A 23,657-nucleotide genomic window follows, 5' to 3' on the forward strand; every position below is an offset into this window, starting at 1 on the left:
CTATTTTGATAATCGCTCATTAGGTTCAAGTGGATATTTTTCAGTAGATTGTGATTTTTCAGTTTCTTAAATGTGAATATTTTCCGGGTTTCTTTGCTTCACATGAAAGAGAAATCATTAAAACACAAAACATGCAATCTATTCATCAAGAAACTCAAAATGAACATGAAAATATGTAATAGAATTGCATTTAAAGCTAAACTTTTGTTGATTTCTTTAATGATTAAATCATTTCTACACTTCTGGCTCTGACAAACTAAAACTATCAGACACATATCAGACTCTTTGTGTGTTTTTTCAGTATTGTTTGTGTTATAGCTGCACGCTGCACACAGGAAGTGATTTGCAGGAAACAGCCACAGTGACCTAGCGAGGTTAGACGACTCCAAAAACAAAGAAGCGGCCACAGTGAATTCCACAGCTCAAAGACACTTTTCATCTCCGCCCAGCCCTGCTCTGCAGCTGCATACACACAAACGCTCCCTTTGCTTTAAATCCCCTCATAATTCCACAGAAGACGGGAACTCTCTGACCAAACTCTCCCAAACTAAACCCTGTAATTATCTCCACTCCCAATGTGTTTGTTTAACTGTTTAATCAAAGGTGCCAGCTGATTGGTCTGCAATCAAAGCGACCGCCTCGCGCGTGTGATGTTTAAAGACCGACGGTGTTTTCCAGGTAGACGGATAATGACGAGCGGGGAGAGCAGGAGCAGCAGCAGCAGCAGCAGCAGCAGCAGCAGCAGCAGCAGCAGCAGCAGCAGCAGCAGCAGCAGCAGCAGCAGCAGCAGCAGCAGCAGCAGCAGTCGGTGTCTCTTCAGGATGTTTCCTTTAATTACAAAGCGAGGAGCGGGCGAGAGGAAGGTGAGCGCGGCCTTGAATGTTTGTTCTCTAATTGCAGCTGAAGGGTGCGACAGATTCTCAGGTTGTGCTGTTGCATCGCTGAGACACATTGCAGTGAGACGAGACCTCATTCAAGCGAGTGTTCAGGTCTCTTTCTTTTCTCTTTCTTTCTTTTTTTGTGTCAAGTGTGATAGCAGGAGATTCCGTGAACCTGCCTGAGACACGGATGTTCACTCCCAGTCAGAGCACATCAGAGCTGCGTGTGAAAGTCTGTGATATCTTAACAACATGTTTGATGCTTGATTTTGCTGTTGCTTGGTAATCAGCTCACTCCTCACACCAAACCCCATAGTGAAATGTGGCGATTTAAGCTCACAGAGAAACACGAGCTCTTGACTCGATGACATTCATATAAGATGTATTTGTGAATTCTGTGTTTGAAATCTTTTAGATTTACATCAGTGTCACAAACTTAAAGTTAGGCAGCGGGAGAACAGTGACGCCTGTGTGTATGTGAGCTAAAAGCACTCGTTTTCTCCATGGACTTTGGTGTCGTCTGGCTTGTGGTTTATAAAATGCAGTTTCCAGTCAGAATAACGTGCTCTCAGGCTATTTTAGACTTAAGCAGCCATATATTCGATTGAAGTGTTTTCAGTGTCTTGTTTGCTCACCTTCAGCTCCTCCAGGTCAGGTCTCTCCATGCTCACCACGGCGGCCAACAGCTGCTCCTCCAGGCCGTCTCTGGTCACGGTGAAGTTTATCAGCGTGCACTGGGCCTGCAGCTCCGGCTGGTAGTGAGGCTTGGCGAGCTTGGTGTGCAGGATGAGGCGGAAGCTGGGGTTGTACTCGCACTCCTTGTCTCCGATCTTTATGTACCTGTGTGTGTGTGTGTGTGGGGGGGGAATCAGTGTTTATGTTTTATAAGCTGCTTTTAGCACTGCACTCAAGTCTGGACAGGGTTTTTGGGTCTTACCTGCCCTTCTTAATGGTCTCTCTGCCCAGCAGAGGTCCCAGAACTGGATCCAGCGTCTCCTCCAGGTTCTCAATCAGAACCACGTTGCCTGAGGACAGAGCTCTCTCAATGGCATCCAAGTACCTGTCAAAGGACACAGGACAAAAGTATTATAATAAAAAGACATAAAATGACTGTCGGTGACCTCGCGAAGCGTCTCACCCTCTCTGTCCGACGCGGATCACGCGCAGGCTCTCGCCGTACTTGTTCTTGATCCACTTGACGCCCTGCAGCTGCGGGTCCACCATGAGCGGCCAGCGCTGGCAGGACGTGAGGATGGTGGCGTTCTCGGTGGACATGCGGTCGGCGGGCAGGCCCTCGTTCTGCCACGCCGCGATGTCCGCGTCGTCCGTCAGCATGGTCAGAGGGTCCAGGTCAGGGGTCACTGGGATGGGAACCTGACGGAGGAGGAGTGAAGTTGTGGAAGTTTGAAAAGTTGAATGTGTAAACTAACGACACTGCTGGCATTTCATTCATTTTCAGAACACAAAACTTGACCCCTGTAGTGACCACAGGTCCCAGTAATGAGGCTCTTATTCTGATGCACCAGCTCTATCGCAGGCTTTGAAGCAAAAATCTATCATAGAATTTGGGAACAGAACGTGGGACTACGTGTCTTATAGTTGTCATATGTCATATCTTCACGTTTAGCAGAGAGTGACAATACACGTCGGTATAGATAAGCAAGGATTGGTTTTATCTGGTATCAGTATCAATAAAACGCTAAATCACAGTCACGGGAGCAGCAGCGTCAGAAGATGTTCCTACGAGGAACTCGGCGGTTGAGAAGGAACCCAAGGTTTGTGTGATCGAGCTGGGAAGGGATACGTTCAATAGCATTTACAAAAAAAGTTCTGTTTTTTATTTCCACATTAAACCTAAATACAGTAGAACTGTCCAGTGGTTAATGTGACAGGCTTGAAACTTAAGTCCTTAGTAAGTTTGAAGCCTGTCACAAGAACTGTTGCACAGTCAGACGTTATGTTTGTGGCGGTTCTTAGATGCAGTATGTGCAGAACCAGATGTTTGACCCAAGCGTTCACAGGAAGCAGGCGAAGTTGAAAAAAGCATTTGAATGCGAGACAACTGCGGCCGTCAGTCGTGGGTCAGACGAGGCCCTGATGGTTCTCCTCCTTCTCCTCCTCCTCCTCCCTCCTCCTCCCTCCCTCCTCCCTCTCCTCCTCCCTCCTCCCTCCTCCCTCCTCCTTCCCTCCTCCTTCTCCTCCTCCTCCTCCTCCTCCTCCTCCTCCTCCTCTCCTCTCCTCTCCTCTGTGCTGCAGTCCAAACAAGGCTCAACAGAAGCAGCAGCGCGGTCAGAGAAGCAACAGCTGGTGTCTCGTAACGTCGGGGCGGAGCGAGAGACGGAACAGTTACGGTTACGGCGGTTATGTAATTCTCTTCTACAGTTCAGCGTCTGATCCCTTCAACTGATGTGTGTTCAAAAGCAAAACAGATCTGAGGAAGTTTTCTTGTTTTCCAGTGATAAATGGCCAATTTTCGGGTGCAATCAGACGCTGAAGTAATCTTGTTTTTGATCACAGTGAGCGGCGGCAGCAGCAGAGCTGGGGTTTTAGTTAGATGTGTCACTAAATAAGAGAAGATAAGTGAGCTCCTCTGTACCTTGATTAATGTTTCTGACGTTCGCAGATCTGTGTCGAGGAGTAAATAACGCAGGAAACTCACCTGCAGCTGACTGAGGTACGGCCTCCAGGTGTCGTCCATCAGCTGCAGCCGGTACTGTTTGGTGAAGTAGCCCAGGTAGGAGATGAAGGCGGTGATGAGGAGGACGTCGCCGCACAGGTTCCTCTCCCGCTTCTTGAAATCGCCCACGGCTTCTGCCCAGCGGACGTTCTCCGACGCCAGACCTCCCACCTGAAATCAAAACCTGAATTAATCTGCGTCCATCATCGGGGGCGGGGGTTTGCACACACGTGCAGCCTGGTGAAAACATGACATCTCCAGAACAGCCAAAGCTTTGCCGCCGTCAAGTCCTTTTTTATTAGGTTTTCATATCCTCTTATCAGCTCCCCGCTCGTGTAGCAACACCTCTGCTCCCGACTTCAGCAATGATCCAATTTCCCCCCTCAGGGATCAATAAAGTTCACCTCAATATCTGATCTCTCTCTAAACTCGAAGCCCCCACACTTTGAGATTTAGACTCTAAACTTTTTTCGAGGCACACTGCGGAAACAACACGGAAAAACTGCGATAATATTTGCGTCCGACTGTTAAATGAGGGGGAAAAAGGTCCTCGTCGTTTCTGTCACCTTTAAAGTTCACATTATGGAACAATTCAGTAGTTTTGTCAAGTACAGAAGAGAATTCCAGGGCTTTATAAAGACATTTTGAAAGAGTCAGAGGCGTCAAAGACAAAAAGAAAACTTTTAGATCTGATGAGAAACTTCTTCTCGAAGAGCTTTTCCTTCTTCTTGAGAAACCTAAAGAGTGTGGATGCTCATTAAAACTTTTGAGTTTAAATTGAAGGGGGAATTTATGAGGTCGTGGGGCGTTCAGACACCAAGATGGCTGCCACCACATAAACACTGTTGTTTTTTAATCCACAGCAGCAGTGAGGAGCAGTTTTAATGAAATTCATTGGTTTGTTTTTTAGTTTTCTCGTGTTTTTTAAACAATAATCTCTCATTTCATTTTCAATTTCTTATTCTATATCTTATTTAACTTTCTGGTACGTCACCTTTAATGACGTTAGCTGAACAATAAAGTTCTAATCTGTTCTATTTTGGCTGTCGTATTTGTTTTCACGATGGTCAGATGGCACAGATTCTTGCAACGCTACAATCATCATTCACAGCACTGCGAGAGTTCATAGGTCATCGGGGAGGCGTGGCAACAAGTTGTCAATCATTACTCATCTTTAGCCAACATTTTGGTTTTTCAAACTTTGTCGGTGTCGTGCCTTAAGGAGACGTCAGAGAGGCGAACGTAGCGTTCTTTGGTGTCTGTGATGCATTTGAAGTTCAAATAAAAAAATAAAATAAATAATGGGGTGCGACACTGGAAATCAATTGAAAATCTGCGTAAAATCGAGTGTACCGATCTGATCGTAAATCAGTGCAACACATGACATTGTTTAATTTTTGACCATTTGTGTGCGTAAAATACCATGTAGACCTTTGTTATAAGTAAGGGCTAAACCAAGATGTGTTTTAACCATTTTCAACTGGAATGCATTAAAAACATGTTCAACCCTGTTTATACTGTTAATATCGAGCCCATACTGTATATATTGTGGTAAATGTCAATATTGTGCATTCTTTTTGAACTTTGAAGTTTCTTCACTGCAGAACTAATAAAGGACTAATCTTAAATACAACGAGACACAATGACAAAGGAAGAGCGTGTGTGTGTGTGTGTGTGCTGTTGAGGAGTGTGACACTGTGTCTGACCCCACTGTTGCCCCCTCCTCACCAGGCGATTGGCCAAAGAAATGGTGCGTGCGGTCGATTCTGCTTCCTGTTGGCACTTGTGCTTCTCCGCTTTGGCTTTCTCAAACTTGGCCGTCAGCTTGGCCAGGTTCTCGTCCAGGTACTGATAAAGCCCCACACACACACACACACACACACACACACACACACACACACACACACACACACACACACACACACACACAAACAAATCGTGTTTGTTATTTCTTAATGAGGACACATCATTGACATGATGAAATCCCTAACCCCTAAACGCAGGTCCTAACCTTGAAAAAGCTGTTTTTGGACCTCACAAACATATAAACACGAGTACAAACAGTGAATTGGTTAATAAACAGCAAAGATTCATGAAAAAACCCTCAAAAAAACAGAAAGCAGAGGCGACTTAATTCACTGCGTGAAGTTCAGTTGGGGCTAAAAACTCGTCATTCCTTCCTGAGACGGATTTATTTGGCATATGGAAGCAATTAGCACAAGGACAAACAGGATTAATCGGTGTAGAGACGCACAGGTTCAGTAGATTAGTTTGAGGATTGCTAATTCCCTCCTGGCGCTGAACCCTCCCTCTCTCTCCCTCTCTGTCTGTCTGTCTGTCTCTCAGCTCCAAACCGACAGTGAACGACAGTGAGAAGTCGCAGCACGTCTTATTAAACGGCCGTCGCTCTGCTCTCTGCGAGCGCCGCCGTCACTGAGGAACAATTATTTACAGCTGCTCTTATCAACAGTGCAACAGTGTGTTTTTTTTAGGGGTTGATGGATTTGGTTTTAGATTAATGAACAGTAAAAGCCTTTAATGGCACTCACACCAGCTTTGTATTGACGGAGCACGGGTGCTAAATCATTACTGGCACAGCTCATGTGTCAACCGTCACTCAGGCGTTGATAAAATAACTCATATCCTGGATTTCGGCGCCGGCTAGTTGTTGTTTTTTGATTTATTTAAACTTTTTTTTTTACACAATGCTGCATTACTTGAAGGTCTGATAGAGTTGTTGATCCACACTGATGTCTGAGAAATCTTTTATAGCTGGGAGCTGAGATTACAGGGCTTTCAGAAGTCATTTTTCAGCCCACAATGTTATGAATAAAAACTTTTTCAGACACATTTGTTTGTGTTTTTTTCCCCGGGTATAAGAAGTCAAAGTTTTGTGGTCTTTACTTGAGCAACACCAGTCATCACAGAAGTGATGGTGACTGCTAATGCTGGTAAACTATAGAAATAAAATAGCGTCTGCATCACGTGATGAGTCCAAGCGGTGACTGCCAGAACAATAAGAACCCGGTCTTATCTCTTATCCCTTCGCTATAGCCTTTTTTTAGTCAAAGTACACGCTTTCTTTAGAAGTAAATCCAGAGATTCACCTTCAGCTGGATGTTTTGAACCACCTTCTCACCCTTGTTTTGATCAAACGTGAGTCAGGGAGGGAAACAAACTCGCTCAGAGTCGCTTTGGAGTCCTTTCTCGGCTCTGTAGAGCTCTCCATCACCGCAGATATTAACCCTAGTCTTATTTCTCTCTGTTTCTAAAGCCTTTCGAGGCGAATAATGAGGTTTCTTTAGAAGAAAATCCACAGTTGCCTTCAGCTGGACGTTTTGGAAGTACCTTCTTCCACCTAGTGCCCGTTTAGAGTCCTTTAGCAGAGTCCTTCTTGACTGAAGCCTTTTAGCCAAAGAATGAGGCTACTTTAGAAGAAAATCCAGAGATTCACCTTCAGCTAGATGTTTCGAAGTACCCTCTGCCACCTCGCTTTTACTACAATTGATCAAGTGTGAGTGCTAGTGCTAGTTTAGAGTCATTTAGTGGCTCACGAAAAGTTTTGAGTGACCTTCTGCCAGCTTGCTTTTACTACCACTGATCAAATGTGAGTCAGGGAGGAGAAGAGCGAGTATAGAGTGATTTTGGAGTATTTTCTCAGCTTGTGGAGCTCTCCAATCATGAAAATGCAAGACCACAATTAACCCTGGTCTTATCTCTCATTGTCTGAAGACTCTTTAGCCAAAAGAAATGTTTTTAGTCACCTTCTGCCATCTTGCTTTTACTACCACTGATCAAATGTTAATCAAGGAGGGAATGAGCTAGCTAAGAATCATTTCGGAGCCCTTTCGAGGCTCGTAGAGCTCTCTTTTGCAAAAATGCCAGTTTCTAAAGCCTTTTTGGCCCAAAAAATTAGGTATCCTTCTAAGAAAATCCAGAGAGTCACCTTTAGCCAGACTTTCGCATGACCCTCTGCTATTCTGCTTTCACCGCCACTAATGAAATGTGTGTGAGGGAGAAGAGGGCTCGAGCTCCGAGTCCTTTAGCACCTCGGAGTTCACAAAAACACCAGACCAATATTAACCCCGGTCTTATTTCCCCTCCTGTTCTAAAGCCATTTTAGCCAAACAATGAGGAACCTTTCACAAAAAGAAAATCCAGAGAGTCACCTTGAGCTGGACTTTTGAACGACCCTCTGCTATTCTGCTTTCACCACCACTAATGAAATGTGAGCCAGAGAGGGAAAAACAGCAAAGTCTGAGTCATTCTGAAGTCCTTCCGTGTCCCATAGAGCTCTCCATCACAAAAATGCCAGACCAATATTAATCCCAGACATATCTCTCCCTCTTGTCTGAAGCTTTTTTTTGGTATCTTTGGCAGAAGGTGGTTCAAGCTGAAGGTGACTCTGTGGATTCCCACTTTGCTTTTCACACAACATCGCTGAGAACTCTGAGAATGCATTTACTGCAAGCAGAACTCGTAATCGTGACACACACAGCTTTGAGAAAACATCGCTGTTAGGTGAAGAATATGACGATGAAGATTTATGTATAAGAACATCTGGATTTTTGAAGTTCTCCTTAGATGAAACAACTCCCATCTTACCTTAATTTTGCCCTTGATGGCAGCGAGGTGCTCCTGCGCGGCCGCCAGCTCCGCGTTGGCCTTCTTCAGAGCCTGACGTTTGGGCTCCACCTCGCAGAAAACCTCGTAGAACGTGACGATGTTCAAGACCCAGGAGCACAGACCCCCCGCCGCCAAAGACTTTGACGCGATGAGGTCGGGTTTGAACTCTGGATCCTACAAATTAGGAATGAAAATGGTTGATAAAACTTTTAATACTTGAAGTGAATTAAGACGCGCTGACACACCTAGCATCCGCTCCACTGAGCCTCATAATCAGGGTGGCGGTTAAATTTGTAACGCTTAATTAAGCGGTTGATTTTCTGTGGCTGTCACTTGGACACTCGGCAGCCGTACTGTGGCTTTGTCATTGCGTCCTCACCCTCGCCAAATTGATGACTCATTATCTCGACTTGCCCCGCACTTCAATGAGAAGACGGAAACTCACCTGCAGGTAAGGCTGGATGGCCTTGAGACAAGCTTCCGGGATGTTCTCTTTGTCGAAGTTGACGAGCGCGTCCAGGAACGCGTCAACCTTGGCCATCATCACCTTCGCCGCCTTCCAGCTGCGGTCCTTAGGGACTTTCCCACGCGGCGCCATCAGGACCATGACGGCCGCAGTGACGTTGGTCACAGCCGTCACCGGCGAGCCGAATGACTTCAGCTCAGTCAGGTTGTTCTGATGGATGTTAAATAAAAGACAGAGCGGGGGATGGATGAGAGAGAGGATGAAAGAGTTGTGATTTAATTGAATTTGAACAACTGCACGTCCCCGCGGTCTGCCGGGGCGAGAGCACAGAGAGACGGAGGTTTTAGAATAAAGGAGGAAGAACCTGTGCTGACTTTGAGAGGACAACAGAGAATACTAATTAGAGCATCTTTAAAGAGCGAACTCCACGCCGTGATTGAACTGTCTGTTCTGCTTGTTTGAGCAGAGAGCACCTTTTCAGCATAGAGGGTGTTTCTCTGCAAAAATCCCCCACGGCTGCTCATAAACCAACACGGGATGCAAAGATAAAGTAAAAAAAAAAAACCCGGGGAACGTGACTAAACTAAGACGTGGCTAAACCCTGTGATTCAAACAGTTCAAGGCCAGTGTGGACATAACTCAGTCCACTGAAGCCGGGGAGAAAATAAATCAAACAAAGAAGATAGAGAACACAAACCCCCTCTAAAACAAGAGGAAAACAAAGAAACGTATGATTGAGCAAATCATTGAAGCACAGCATGGGTGTAAGAGAGTAACTGACCTTATTAAGAGTGTTAAGGGCATCTTGAGCAGCTAAGAGAGCCGGCTCAGCTTTGGCCAAGTCCTCCTCACAGTCTCTCTGCTTGGCGCTGACCGTCACAGCGATGGCCGCCACCTTTTGCTCCTCCTCATCAGCCACTGCCTTCTCCTTGGACACCTTCTCAGTCTCTACACCCACCACCTGTGGACAGGACACACAATTTAACCGTCGGGGTTATATTATATATAATGGTGCGGGTTCACTCGAGTGGACTCGCTCTTGCAGTGTGCGCTCGCTGAGGAAAGATAACCTTTCAAGTAAGTCATGCAGACTACGGTTGTTGAAGGAGAGAGTTCGGTGTTCAAAGTCAAGACAAGAAGGTTCATACTCACTAAAAACACAGTTGCCAGCAGGATAAAAGCCATGTTTGCCTGCTGACATTTACAATATCTTAAGAATATGTGGAGTGGAGTGGAGTGGCTCAGTGGTTAAGACCCTACCTTGTGTACCAAAGACATCATGGTCGCAAGTTTGATTCCACCCCTGGCAAAATTGTACTTGATTCCATTGTAAGTCGCTTTGGATAAAAGCGTCTGCTAAATGACATGTAATGTAATGTAAAGTTGCTCTCCCACACCAAAGTCCATTGAGGAAATCAGTGAATTTTAGCTCACTCAGACACACACGCTGCCTCGTGTGGTCAGTTTGTGCCACTGAAACAAATCCAAACAAAGGATATCAAACCTCAAAAGTGGTCAAAATAATCCATTTAAACTTACTGCTGGAGGCATTAGTGGATGTGCTGTGATGTAAAATCACTGATTTTTTCCTGGGACTTTGGTGTGGGAGAGCTGATAAGTTTACAAAGCGACGCTATCTTGGATTTCCAGTCAAAAAAAACATTGTGTAACAGTGAGATAACGTGATAAATATATTGTTAAGATATCATAGGCTTAAGCCGAAGTAGATTTGATTGGATTAGTCCTTTTTCCAGTGGTAAAAATCAGTTTTTGGCAGTCATGATTTCACAGAGAATGACTTTGCCAGGATCTAGGTGGAAAGAGTGAGGAAAGGAGTCAGCAGAAAACATGAACTCTCACTTTAAATTGGAGAGGAGACAGAGGAGGAATAACAAGTGACTCATTATTATGCGAAAATTGTCAGACAAAGGCAAATTCAAATTCTGACAACCTCTCCTCAGTAGCAGGAAAAGTTCAACGCACTGAAATGTTTACTTCTCTGACCTATCAGACTGATTTACAACAAAAGCAGAAAAAAGAGATCTTTCCCCCCGAAATTTCTCATCTTGGGCTGAGCAGTTTCGACATCTCACACCAGAAATCTATGAGTGGGATTATCCACAGCAGTGGGGTTTCTCTGTTTCCACAAAGGACTTGCTGATGCTGGATGTTTGTTTTTCTGTGATGTCAGTTCTAAAATGTGAACTTGTCGTCACCTACGATCTCTCAATCACACTTTACACGTATGACTGTAAGTTCTTGCTCTTGCCTGAATCAGTTTGTCGGCGTCTTCGTTCTTCTGTGTGAGTTCCACCTCCTGGGCGGCCAGCTTGGCCTTCAGGTCGTCCACCTGTCAGAGAGCGAGACAAAGACGCCATGAGGTGAAGACAATATGACGGCTGATACTTGTGATACTTGTGCTGTGGGTATCGGCCGATACAGAGTACCGATACCGATACCAGTGTGTTCAGGTTATTGGTCAGGTTAAACCCTCTGTAAAATCTGAACAAATACAGCAAATGGACTCCATTTATTTTTACCAGTGATATGTTATTTCGTTTTTCAGCTTGTACGTTTGTTTTGACTCTCTGCTCTTTTCGTTTAATAAACGGGCCGCTCCAGTTTGACTGTAGGCGCGCTAACGGAGCTAGCGCAGCTAACAACGCTAACGGGACTAACTGGTAAATACTGCCAAACCGCCGACATGATGGCTAACGTTAGCTCCTTGTCTACAGGTGTGGGGGGATAAGTTCTTCTTCACACCTCTAAAACAGCACAGCGCAACTGTTTCAAGAGCGGCGAAGAAGAACCTTGTCAGAGCTAACAGAGCGCTAATAAATTACGTAGTATCGGATCGGTGCATGGACTCCAGTACTCACCGATACCGATGCCCACATTTTCGGTATCGGAATCGGTACCGAACAACTCTATGTAAGTCTATCAAGCTAACCTTAATTCAGAATTAAATATAATATCAGAGGTCAGAAATTCCACTTTGTAATGTACTTATAAAGACAATTTTTCATAAATGAGATCCACAACGCCTTTCATTTACAGTAGAAAACAAAATATATTGTCAGTGTTGTTGAATTTAGCTTATATCATGTGATGATGACATTTTCCGTTTGGTCACCTAAGTTCCAGCTTGAATTTACTATATCATTATTTGTTGATTTTTTGTGAAATTTTGTTGGCAATAGAAGGCGTGCTACAGTTGACAAAGCTCAAACAAAAGGTCTAATCGATCGTGACAGCAGTCGGCGTCACTTAATTGTCAAATGATTCTGTGGCTGGACAAATGAAGCGCTGTCTAAATAGAGAGGATTGAATAAAGTTGATCAAAAGATCTTATCATTAGCATTAGCACTGTTTAGTTGGCAATAGAGCAGATTATTTGGCTAAAGAAAGTCAACCAAAAGGTCTAATTTTTATCAATAGCAGTTAGCACCATTTATGTAGCAATAGTGGAGATTCTTTGGTCTAAGAAAGTTGGACAAAAGGACTAAATATTTGCGATAGCAGTTAGCACCGTTTAACTCGCAATAGAGAGGATTCTCTAGCAGAGCAAAGTCAAACAAAAGGTCTAAATGTTAGCAATAGCAGCTGGTGCTATTTAACTCCCATTATAGAAGATTCTATGGCTGAAAAAAGTCAAACAAAGGGTCTAATCTTTAGCAATAGCAGTTAGCACCATCTATTTGGCAATAGAGATGATTCTATGACAGAAAAAAGACAAAGAAAAGGTCTGGATATTAGAGATAGCAGTTCGCACCATGCAGGATTGAGCTTCAATCAATCATGTGACTTTTAATCCATTATTTAAACAAATCCTTTTCTGTTTAAAAAGATAAATTGAGAGAGAAAGAAGATGAATGACATGCAAATCTGAATAAAATAATAATAACAATAATAATAATAATAATAATATATACGCTTTAGGATGAAGAGCAGCTGTCAGCACACACACACACACACACACACACACAATGACGGGCACAAAGAGAAATTAAAGCGGCAACAAACTCCTCATAACTCCCGACAAACAGGGCTGTGCATTAGCGTCCGACTCCATCAAAACGCGGCTCTGGGGAAATAAAAACAGACTGTTTTTCATGCTTGTCTTTCAGCTAATTAACAAACAGGAAATCAGGCCGCGGGGAAGACGGGCCTTTCAGGTCCCGACGACTCCACACAAAAGATTCAGTCAAACATTAGACGAGCACCAAGTGAGCCATCAACATGATGAATAGGCAGAGGAGAGGGTGGTGGTGGGGGGGCTGCAGGAGGGGAGAGGAGGGGAGGAGGTGAGGGAGAAACTAATTGGTGGCAGAGATGGTGAGATTCAATACATCTGAGCTTCTGTGTTTATCTAATGGTGCTGCTGCAGATCATAGACATGAGAGTAGGAAAACATCATCAACCACCAACACTGTGACTTCCACTGTTTACGTATACTACACCTGCGTACAAGTACCACTACATCTGTGTACTAAAACTACATCTGTGTACTACTACTACTGCAGATCATAGACATGAGAGTAGGAAAACATCATCAACCACCAACACTGTGACTTCCACTGTTTACGTATACTACACCTGCGTACAAGTACCACTACATCTGTGTACTAAAACTACATCTGTGTACTACTACTACTGCAGATCATAGACATGAGAGTAGGAAAACATCATCAACCACCAACACTGTGACTTCCACTGTTTACGTATACTACACCTGCGTACAAGTACCACTACATCTGTGTACTAAAACTACATCTGTGTACTACTACTACTGCAGATCATAGACATGAGAGCAGGAAAACATCATCAACCACCAACACTGTGACTTCCACTGTTTACGTATACTACACCTGCGTACAAATACCACTACATCTGTGTACTAAAACTACATCTGTGTACTACTACTACTGCAGATCATAGACATGAGAGCAGGAAAACATCATCAACCACCAACACTGTGACTTCCACTGTTTACGTATACTACACCTGCGTACAAATACCACTACATCTGTGTACTAAAACTACATCTGTGTACTAATACTACTGCAGATCATAGACATGAGAGCAGGAAAACATCATCAACCACCAACACTGTGACTTCCACTGTTTACGTATACTACACCTGCGTACAAATACCACTACATCTGTGTACTAAAACTACATCTGTGTACTAATACTACTGCAGATCATAGACATGAGAGCAGGAAAACATCATCAACCACCAACACTGTGACTTCCACTGTTTACGTATACTACACCTGCGTACAAATACCACTACATCTGTGTACTAAAACTACATCTGTGTACTAATACTACTGCAGATCATAGACATGAGAGCAGGAAAACATCATCAACCACCAACACTGTGACTTCCACTGTTTACGTATACTACACCTGCGTACAAATACCACTACATCTGTGTACTAAAACTACATCTGTGTACTAATACTACTGCAGATCATAGACATGAGAGCAGGAAAACATCATCAACCACCAACACTGTGACTTCCACTGTTTACGTATACTACACCTGCGTACAAATACCACTACATCTGTGTACTAAAACTACATCTGTGTACTAATACTACTGCAGATCATAGACATGAGAGCAGGAAAACATCATCAACCACCAACACTGTGACTTCCACTGTTTACGTATACTACACCTGCGTACAAATACCACTACATCTGTGTACTAAAACTACATCTGTGTACTAATACTACTGCAGATCATAGACATGAGAGCAGGAAAACATCATCAACCACCAACACTGTGACTTCCACTGTTTACGTATACTACACCTGCGTACAAATACCACTACATCTGTGTACTAAAACTACATCTGTGTACTAATACTACTGCAGATCATAGACATGAGAGCAGGAAAACATCATCAACCACCAACACTGTGACTTCCACTGTTTACGTATACTACACCTGCGTACAAATACCACTACATGTGTGTACTAATACTACATCTGTGTACTAATACTACATCTTTTTACTAATGCTATACCTGTGCATTTATACTATATCTGTGTACTAATACTATACTTGTGTACTTATATTACAGATGTGTACTAATACTACTACTGTGTACTAATACTACTACTGTGTACTAATATTACATCTGTGTACTAATACTACTGCAGATCATAGACATGAGTGCAGGAAAACATCATCAACCACCAACACTGTGACTGCCACTGTTTACTTATGCTACATGTGTGTACTAATACTACATATGTGTACTAATACTACATCTTTTTGCTAATGCTATACCTGTGCACTTATACTATATCTGTGAACTAATACTATACTTGTGTACTTATATTACAGCTGTGTACTAATACTACTACTACCACTGTGTACTAATATTACATCTGTGTACTAATACTACTGCAGATCGTAGACATGAGAGCAGGAAAACATTGACCACTGACACTGTACTGTACTAATACTACTACTACCTTAACTGTCAAATAATACTACTTCTGCCTTCCACTATTACTATTTTCTAGTACTAATATCACAACTACTACCACCTATTTGTACCTTCTAATCCTACTAGCGTCTATTAATTGTACTACTGCTGCCTTATATTACTACTACAACTGTCTACTAAAACTCTTGTTTTGAGGATTTGCGTTCCAAATATGACGTCCAACAGAAGGACCTGTTTCACTATTTTCAAGCCCGTCAATATGCTAGGAGCCAGAGCCCACAATTTCCTAATCTTCCTAATAAATCACTTACTGCCACTTCAATTGTCTACTATTACTACTACAACTACCAGTACTACCAATACATTCTACGATCACCGTCACTACAGCTACAACTGTCTACTGTTAGTAGTACTACCACTGCCTCTTACTAGTGTTTAAGCTACTACATTACTACACTAACACTACAACTACTTAGTACTATCACTACTACTATGACAAAACTAGTACTACTCACTAAACTAAAGCACCCATATATCTACAGCTGCCTCACAACTACTATCACTATACCACTACTAGTTACTTGTTACTTATTAACACTAATATAGAATTTCCACCACTAAAATTAATGGTTTCTACTATTAACACTGTTAAAATACTTGTATGTATTTCATGTGTGTGTCTCAGTGAGACGATGACAGACAGACAGGCAGACAGATAGGAACAGACAGGGACACTATTAGTGAAGACACAAACAAGTAAAAATAAAACCTCCACAAAGTTTAAGAGGGGAAAAAAACACATGGAACTAATGTTTCCTCTGGAGAGCAGATGACTCACACGCTCACACACACACACTTGTACAGCATCTCCTACAGTCCAGTCCACCCCATCACACACACACACACACACACACACACACACACACAGAGCATTAATGGAAACTCTCTGCTGCTGCAAAGTGGAGTGTCTTTAATTAGAGGACTCCCCCATTACCATACAGCTCCTATACACACACATATGTATACGTGTGTGTAGACTTGTTTTTGTTACCTCTGCAGGACCGTGGTAAAACACTGACCGTGTGAGGACCAGTTGTCCTGCAATAGATTTTTTTTTTTATTTTTTTTTCGAAATACTGATCAGTATGAGAGATAGCGAATTGTAGTGAGGTTAAGACAGGTGTGTCCAAAGTCTGGCTCGTGGGCTAATCACGGCCCTTGGTCGGATTTTGACGGCCCGCAGCCTCAGTTGTATAACGTCTCATTTATCAAATCTGGCCCTCGTTAAAAAAGAGTTTGGACACCCTGGCTTAAGGTGAGGCGTGGACTAGTTATGGCTAAGGCTAGGGATTAACTAGTTATGGTTAAAGTTAGGCATGAACTAGTTAAGACATTCTAAAAACAGGCTTAACTTTCTGACGTTGCGAGATTCGTAATTTGACTGTCACCAAGTCATTTTCTGAAACCAGTAGTCCCCTCACGGAGATCAAAACCTGGTCCTAGGCAGAACCTCATTTCTGAGGAAGTGGTTTAAGTTGAGGACTGAGATTTGAATTGTGGATACTTTAAGGTTAAGTTATGTTTGATTTTAAGGGATAATGCTTGGGTTAGGCTGTCCAAATGAATACATGGAAGTCACTGCAGAGTCCTGAGAAGATTGGCTGTGTAAACCTGTGTGTGTGTGTGTGGGCTTACTGTAAATGGGACACAATGGGGAACAAACACAGGAGGACGCTGCTGATCAATACACTGACGTCAGTAAGTATTTATGCATGTGTGACTTTGTGCGGGCGGATATTTGTGTGTGTGTGTGTGTGTGTGTGGGCATGTTTATGCAAAACTGCAGCGATGCCCAGTATGTGAGGGTGAAACCATGTGTGTGTGTGTGTGTGTGTGTACACTCGCTCACTCGTAGAGCGTGTATAATTAGGGGCTGCCTCACATACAGAAACTGCTGTTGCATTATTCATGAAACTCTCTTCTGCAAATGTGTGTGTGTGTGTGTGTGAGAGAGACAGTAAACATCTGAACTAATGGACGAGAGTGAAGGTGTTAGAGATAAAAACATGAAATGATAAACATTTGACATTAAATATATGTAGAAAAAAGTCAAACAGGTATTTTTCTGCTCTTCATGTTCATTCACTAAACATAGTCGCAGGTAAAAAAGAACTAGTGCTGTTTGTGCTGTCAAGGTTGTGGAGAACATCTGGAGAAGAAGGTGCTGGAGGAAGATCTACATCGTTCTACTTCCAAATAACGTCTGGACAAGAGATAAAAACGTGAAGTCTCACCTGAGCCGAGGTGCTGTTGAGCTTCTGCAGGCCGTTCTCCAGCCGCTCACTTTTGTTGGTGAGGTCTTTGCTCTTCTGACTCAGCAGGCTGCCGTAGAGCTTGATCTGCTCCAGGAAGGACTTGGGCGTGGTGTAGTTGTAGCGCCGCTCGTTGGCCAGATACTCCCTGGACGTGTGATTGACGCTCGTGTGCACGTACGCCATGAATTTGCTCACCGACTGCTTCACCTCGGGCTGCAAGAACAAACGCGGGGGGAGAAGGTCATGTCACATTTGGCGCAGATGACTCTGCAGATTCACGGTGGGGGGGACCCTCTTTCCTCAGACTCTGGAGTTCTTTTTAAGGTGATTACATTTTTTATATTCACTCTGTAACGGTGTCTGACATCTTTACAGAGCGTGAAAATTGTGCTTTTTTAAAGTGTGGTAGTATGTGGTACTAACACCTGTATAATGACTACCAAAGAAAAACTGATTTTAGACACTTAAATCTGCACCAGCTTACTTCTAAAATATCTTAAATATTTGGTTTTTTGCTTCATCTTGCTTCTTGGAAACTGAAGTTTATTCACCACTCACTCTCACGCATTAAATTCCATTAAGAAAATCAATGTTTTTAGCTTACTGTGACACAGGAGCTTGCTGCTCTACTGGTGCCTCGTGTGGCGAGTTTGTGTCACTGTGCGGTGAATCTAAATGAAGGATTTCAAACACAGAAGTCACCAAACAACAACAGTTGAACTTAGTGATGGAGGCAGCAGTGGATCAACAACTCCTGTGTGCTGTTGGGAGAGGGTTTGTAAAATCGGTGATTTTCTCTATGGAGTTTAGTGCAGTAGAGTAAGTGGTTGATAAGGAGTCAGAAAAGGCTGTTTAATGCCAAAATAAAGATGTTTTGGACTAAAGATGGCGTATATTTCATGAGCAAAACCCCCTTAACTGTTTCCTTTAATGTCTTGAGAGTCTCTTACTTCTATATTCTCCACCTCCTGGAGGAACCTGTAGCTGACCGACTCTAGCGCCTCCTGTGGCCACTCGTGGAACCAGTCAATGGCGGTGCAGTTGACCACCGCGGGGAACTTCCTGCTGCGGACCCTCAGTTTACTACCGACCGGAGAGAAACACAGAGCCACCTAAAAACACGCTCGCACGCACACGTGCACGCACGCACGCGCACACACACGCACACGCACACACACACGCACACACACACACACACACACACACACACTGTGTGATACAGCAGAATTTATCTCTTTTTTTGTCACACACGACGACAAATGCCTGGAATGTTAAAATCAATTGAAAAGATTGTGTATTTGTACATGTATTTGTATTATACACTGTGTACAAACAAAAGTTACACTCTGCCAATTAAGCATCAAAAATGTCCCATTGAAACGCATTAAAGCATAATGCATGCATTTTATTATATGTGTGCATGTCAATCTGGGCTTTTGCCTTGGAAGTGATCTTTTTTTTGTCATTTTTGGCATATGGAGTAAAAAACATGCCATTTCTACTAGATGGCACTATGACAAGTGTTACTTCTAATCACTGACATTATTCCAGGCTGTAATAATTCAACACATGTATTTTTACTTTGCATATAGTTGACTGAAAACAATTCATATTTACTGTGGCATCATGACAAAAAGCTGGCATTTATAGAGTTAAAATCTTAAAATGAATTAGTGTTTGATATCAATAGTTAGGTCAGATGTAGGTGAAAGTAGAATGTATATAATATATAATAATTGAAAGTGTCTGTTCCAAGGGAGAGGAGCAGGAAAATGATGGATTAATTATTTGCAGCTACGACATCATTAAGCAAACAAAGCTCCCGGCAAGTATGTGGATTAAAAAGTGTGCGTATTGTGAGTTGTGGGACTGTTTCAGACTGATTTTCACTGTTGGAGACGAACAGCTGGCTCGCTGAGAAGCTCAGCCAGATGCTCGACAGAACAAACCCCCACACACACACACACACACACACACACACAGGAGGAAAAACCAAAGACACAAAGACAAAAAGACACTGCTAATGACGGGGGAAAAAAACTTGTTACTTCACTTCTTACACAACTAGTTATTATAACAAGACAAAGTTTAAAAAAGTGTATAATTGCTTAAAAATTGACACTTTTTTGTTTGTTTTCGTAGCCTTAGATTAAGACTTTTATATGCACTTTAGGCAAGGGTCTTGTTTTACGACAGTAGCCATCTTGTGCATGTTTCTATGGTAGCTCGGAGATTCTGTAGTTGGACAAAATGGCATCCATGGCAGAAGCAAAACCACATTGCTGGCAAATTCCAATGGGTTCCCCCAAGGCTAGCTCCACCCACACATCTATAGGAACCTGATCGACAAATGGACAACTCCAGAGTCCTTGAATGCATCTCGTTAGCTCAACACTCTGAAGCGATAGAACTTTACCAGGGTCTTTGAACACATCTTTTTAGCTGCTGTTAGGTCAACACTACTCAGTTGTGATAGAACTTTACTAGGGTCTTTGAATGCATCTTGTTAGCTGCTATTAGCGCAACACTCTTTCGAAATAGAAGTTTACCAGGGTCTTTGAATGCATCTCGTTCGATCAAAACTCTGTAGTGATAGAACTTTACCAGGGTCTTTGAATGCATCTTGTTAGCTGCCCTTAGCTGTTAAATATTTTTTTTGTATTATATATATTTATATTATATGTATATGTTTTCTTTAAATATTGGAGTAACATCAAATCTCCATCTCTAACACATGCAGGGACAAAACTCTCTGCAAACTTAAAAGAGAGTGACAGCACATTTTTTTCCTCTGGAGATCAGCACTTTCCACTCAGACAGAAAGTTATGAGACAGAGAACTAAACAAATCCGCCCGTGCCCCTGGGACTGCTTCCCTCGTTTAATCACTCTCTAACCCGGGGAGGTGCTGGGAGCCAGGCAGGTGGTGTGTGTTGGTGGAGGAGGAGTGTGTAACGCTGTAATAATGACTGGATAAGCCACCCTCCTGGAATCCCTCTACCACTCCAGGGGGGGAACAAAGTGTCCGCATGAAGGGGAAATTATCTACGACTAAGCGGCGGTGTTGGCGACGCGTTCGAGTTCGTCTGAAAAAGGACAAACCCAGATGTTTATCCGAGACGGTGTGAAGCAGCATGTTATTGTTTTATTAAGAAAGAGGATGGAGATCAAACACAAGAGGAAGATTAATGACAAAAAAAACACGTTCTGCTGGATGATTAGTCGGGAACCACACACACACACACGCACACGCACACACCCACACGCACACACACACACCCACACACACACACACACACACACACACACACACACACACACACACACACCCACACACACACACACACACACACACACACACACACACACACACACACACACACACACACACGTCCGAGTGGTTCACCTTGAGTTGTCGGCGAACACGGTCAATGAAGAACTTCCAGCAGTTCTCCCTGGTGTCCATCATTCCCGAGGCGCGGACCTCTGGCCTCACGCCGCCGATGATGCTCTCCACCTCGTCGTCTGGGAACAGGTCGGGAATCTCGCCTGGAATTAATGAACACCACAATCCGCATGAAGTGCATTCAGCCTTCTTTTTTCCTGAACTTGTGCTTGTGCTGTGTGAGAGACTTGGAAACTTTCTTATTGTCTTGTTCTTCTCAGAGTGTGGTATCAGTGTTGGGCGCAGGCTAACGGGTTCACACAGAGGATTTATGCAAACATTACGAGGACACAGCCTCGCAGGAGCAAAGATAAGTGTCAAGCATATACACATATGGCTGTAGTCTGAATTCTTGGAGACGTTACTGCACTTCAGTGTAGTATAATACAGCCATGGTTCCCAACCTAGGGTCCAAGACCTCCCTGAGGGGGCACCAGGATGTTTCCGCTGAGATTTTAAGGCTATTAAAACAATATTTGTGCATATTTAACTGTAAGTTAACCTCTAAACCACATTTTTTTTCCAGGTATAAACCAGTGTATATTTGCAGCTACTTAATGTTATTTGTTGTGACAAAAAAAAAAGAGCTGTATCTACTGCCCTCTCTGGTCAAACACCAGCTGTTCAAGACTCCTCCCCCTTTCACTGTATCACAGGAAATGTGACAGATTTTATTCTATGTTTTTGTTCTGTTTTTGTCATTTTTCTTCAGGATCAATTGCGGTTTTATTTTAATATATTTTAATAAAAGTTTGTAATTAATGACTTTTTAGCGGGAGATTACAAGGAAAAAAGGTACCAGTGCAGTCATAACATGGTAATAACATGGTGCTAAATGGACAAAATATGGTTATATATTAAGATAATTGCTTAGCAATAACAATGTGTAGAGATAGAACTTTACCAGGGTGTTTGAATGTATCACGTTCACTCAAAACTCTGTAGCGATACAACTTTACACGGGTCTTTGAATGCATCTTGTTAGTACATGAGAATGTGTTAAAACAGGTTTGAACATTTTTCAACCCTTATCCTCGGTTATTAGTCAAAAACTACCACAATGCAAACAGTTTTATGTTGAACCTAAAGGTTTTTTTGTCAATGTAATAACATCATTATTGATTTTAAACCTCCCTATTACCCTGTTATTACTAAACTGTAATGTAACATGTTTTCAAGGCAGTCAGTGGTAGATTAGGCCAAAAAATAAACTCCATATCTAAGAGAAAATCAGCTTTGTGTTCACACCAAAGTGTGTTTGTACACAGAAAATGTCGTATGACGCTTTTAAAACATGTTAGGCATAAAAACGGGTGTTTTTCTGCCCGATAAAGACGTCGACACTCAACACTCTCCTCTCGTGTCTCACAGACGCGGTCGTGTTTTGTCTCGCAGTGTGAGTGGCAGTCGTCGCCGCTGCTGTGTAGACGTTTCATCTCTCAGCTGTCGGACGAGTGTCGACCCCCTGTTGCTCTCTTGATCGTGTCATTGACATGACACACTGACCACAGACTGGTTGCTAAGGAGACGACCGGATGTGCAAAACTTTAAAAAGCACCTCGGGGGGGAAAAGGACAGGTCAGCCAGGACATTACATAAACAAAAAGGATTAAAACAGACGTCAAGGTCTTGCTTTTGTTTTACTTTTTTTGATGATGAAAGTGGATTTTGATTTTAAAGACTGCCCCCTGCTGGATTTGATTGGCTCCATGGACCAAATGGAGTTTGGTGCAGTAGATTAAGTGGTTGAAGCCGCACAACCAAGGTTTTTTACCAAGGAATGAAAATATCATGGGGTCAATTTGTTAAAAAATGAATCCCATATAACTACGGCACCTCGTCCTATTTTAATTTAACACTGTTTGTATTTCTTTTTTTGTGACTGTCAGACTCTGTGTCTGTAGGTCTTTGGGATGCACATGAATAATAGGCTGTTAGACGGGAGAAGGACGTTTTTGTGGTAACACATCTGTGTGTGATCGCCGCCTCCTTCTCAGCTCAATCCGGGGATTAAAGCTGCCGTCATATTTCAGCTGTGCCCATTAAACGTGTCGTAGAAGTCAACAAATGAATCGCGGCCCTGCTTTGTAATCCTTCACCGCTAATGTGTCGGATGGAGTTGATGTTGATGAGTGATTTGTCGCGGCCTGACCGGGCCGTGGCCGGTGCGAGCGTTGTTCCATGTTGCACAAACACGACACGCTGTAATTAGCGGCACCGGCTGTTACCCGACGCCAGCAGATCGTTGACCAGAACGAGGAACTTCTCATCTGCCACTTGGCCATCAGTCATCAGGAACACAGTGCCAATATTCTTCACGCCAGCTTTGATGTAGAGCGATGCCAGGTCAGTCTGAGAGAGAGAGAGAGCGACACACATTAATGAGATCAGGCGGCAAGAAGATTTGATATTTTTTGCAGTGATTCATGTCTCATATACTTGAATCACTGAGGATTTCCCCACTACTGTGTTTAGAACCATGTTTACGTTTAAACCTCAGTGGACAGAAGTGTGTGTGTTCAAGTGATATTTAAAGATATTTAAAGCAACACAATACTCAGCGAGCACCATCTTATGTTTAAAAATGTCTTCAGAGTAAAGTTTGCTGCTTTATCTCACTGGAAACTAGAGAAACTAGTTTGTAAATGCCACACCAAAGTCCATAATGAAAATCAGCGTATAAGCTCACAGGGTCTACCGCTGCCTCATTTTGTAAGTTTGTGTCACCGAGGTAAATATAAGTGACACATTTCACAAGCACAGAGACCCAAAACAACACATCTGAAC

The 23,657-nt window shown here is 43.0% G+C and overlaps 1 protein-coding gene across 2 annotated transcripts in view; it reads right to left on the reverse strand.

Annotated features, from left to right (window-relative positions):
* LOC122759448 (dynein axonemal heavy chain 9-like) overlaps positions 1–23,657 on the reverse strand; it is a 132,213-nt gene that overhangs the window by 40,014 nt on the left and 68,542 nt on the right. For both annotated transcript variants that reach the window (XM_044014335.1, XM_044014337.1), the window contains 13 exons: positions 23,099–23,222; positions 20,832–20,974; positions 18,377–18,538; positions 17,406–17,639; positions 10,917–10,997; positions 9,429–9,608; positions 8,627–8,857; positions 8,161–8,355; positions 5,284–5,403; positions 3,538–3,726; positions 2,017–2,252; positions 1,816–1,938; positions 1,514–1,718 (listed from right to left, as the gene is read on the reverse strand). In XM_044014335.1, the coding sequence (XP_043870270.1) occupies positions 1,514–1,718; positions 1,816–1,938; positions 2,017–2,252; positions 3,538–3,726; positions 5,284–5,403; positions 8,161–8,355; positions 8,627–8,857; positions 9,429–9,608; positions 10,917–10,997; positions 17,406–17,639; positions 18,377–18,538; positions 20,832–20,974; positions 23,099–23,222 (2,223 nt within the window). The remainder of the gene's footprint in view (positions 1–1,513; positions 1,719–1,815; positions 1,939–2,016; positions 2,253–3,537; positions 3,727–5,283; positions 5,404–8,160; positions 8,356–8,626; positions 8,858–9,428; positions 9,609–10,916; positions 10,998–17,405; positions 17,640–18,376; positions 18,539–20,831; positions 20,975–23,098; positions 23,223–23,657) is intronic.

Source organism: Solea senegalensis, linkage group LG18 (genome assembly GCF_019176455.1).
Source record: "Solea senegalensis isolate Sse05_10M linkage group LG18, IFAPA_SoseM_1, whole genome shotgun sequence".
Lineage (NCBI taxonomy): Eukaryota > Metazoa > Chordata > Actinopteri > Pleuronectiformes > Soleidae > Solea > Solea senegalensis.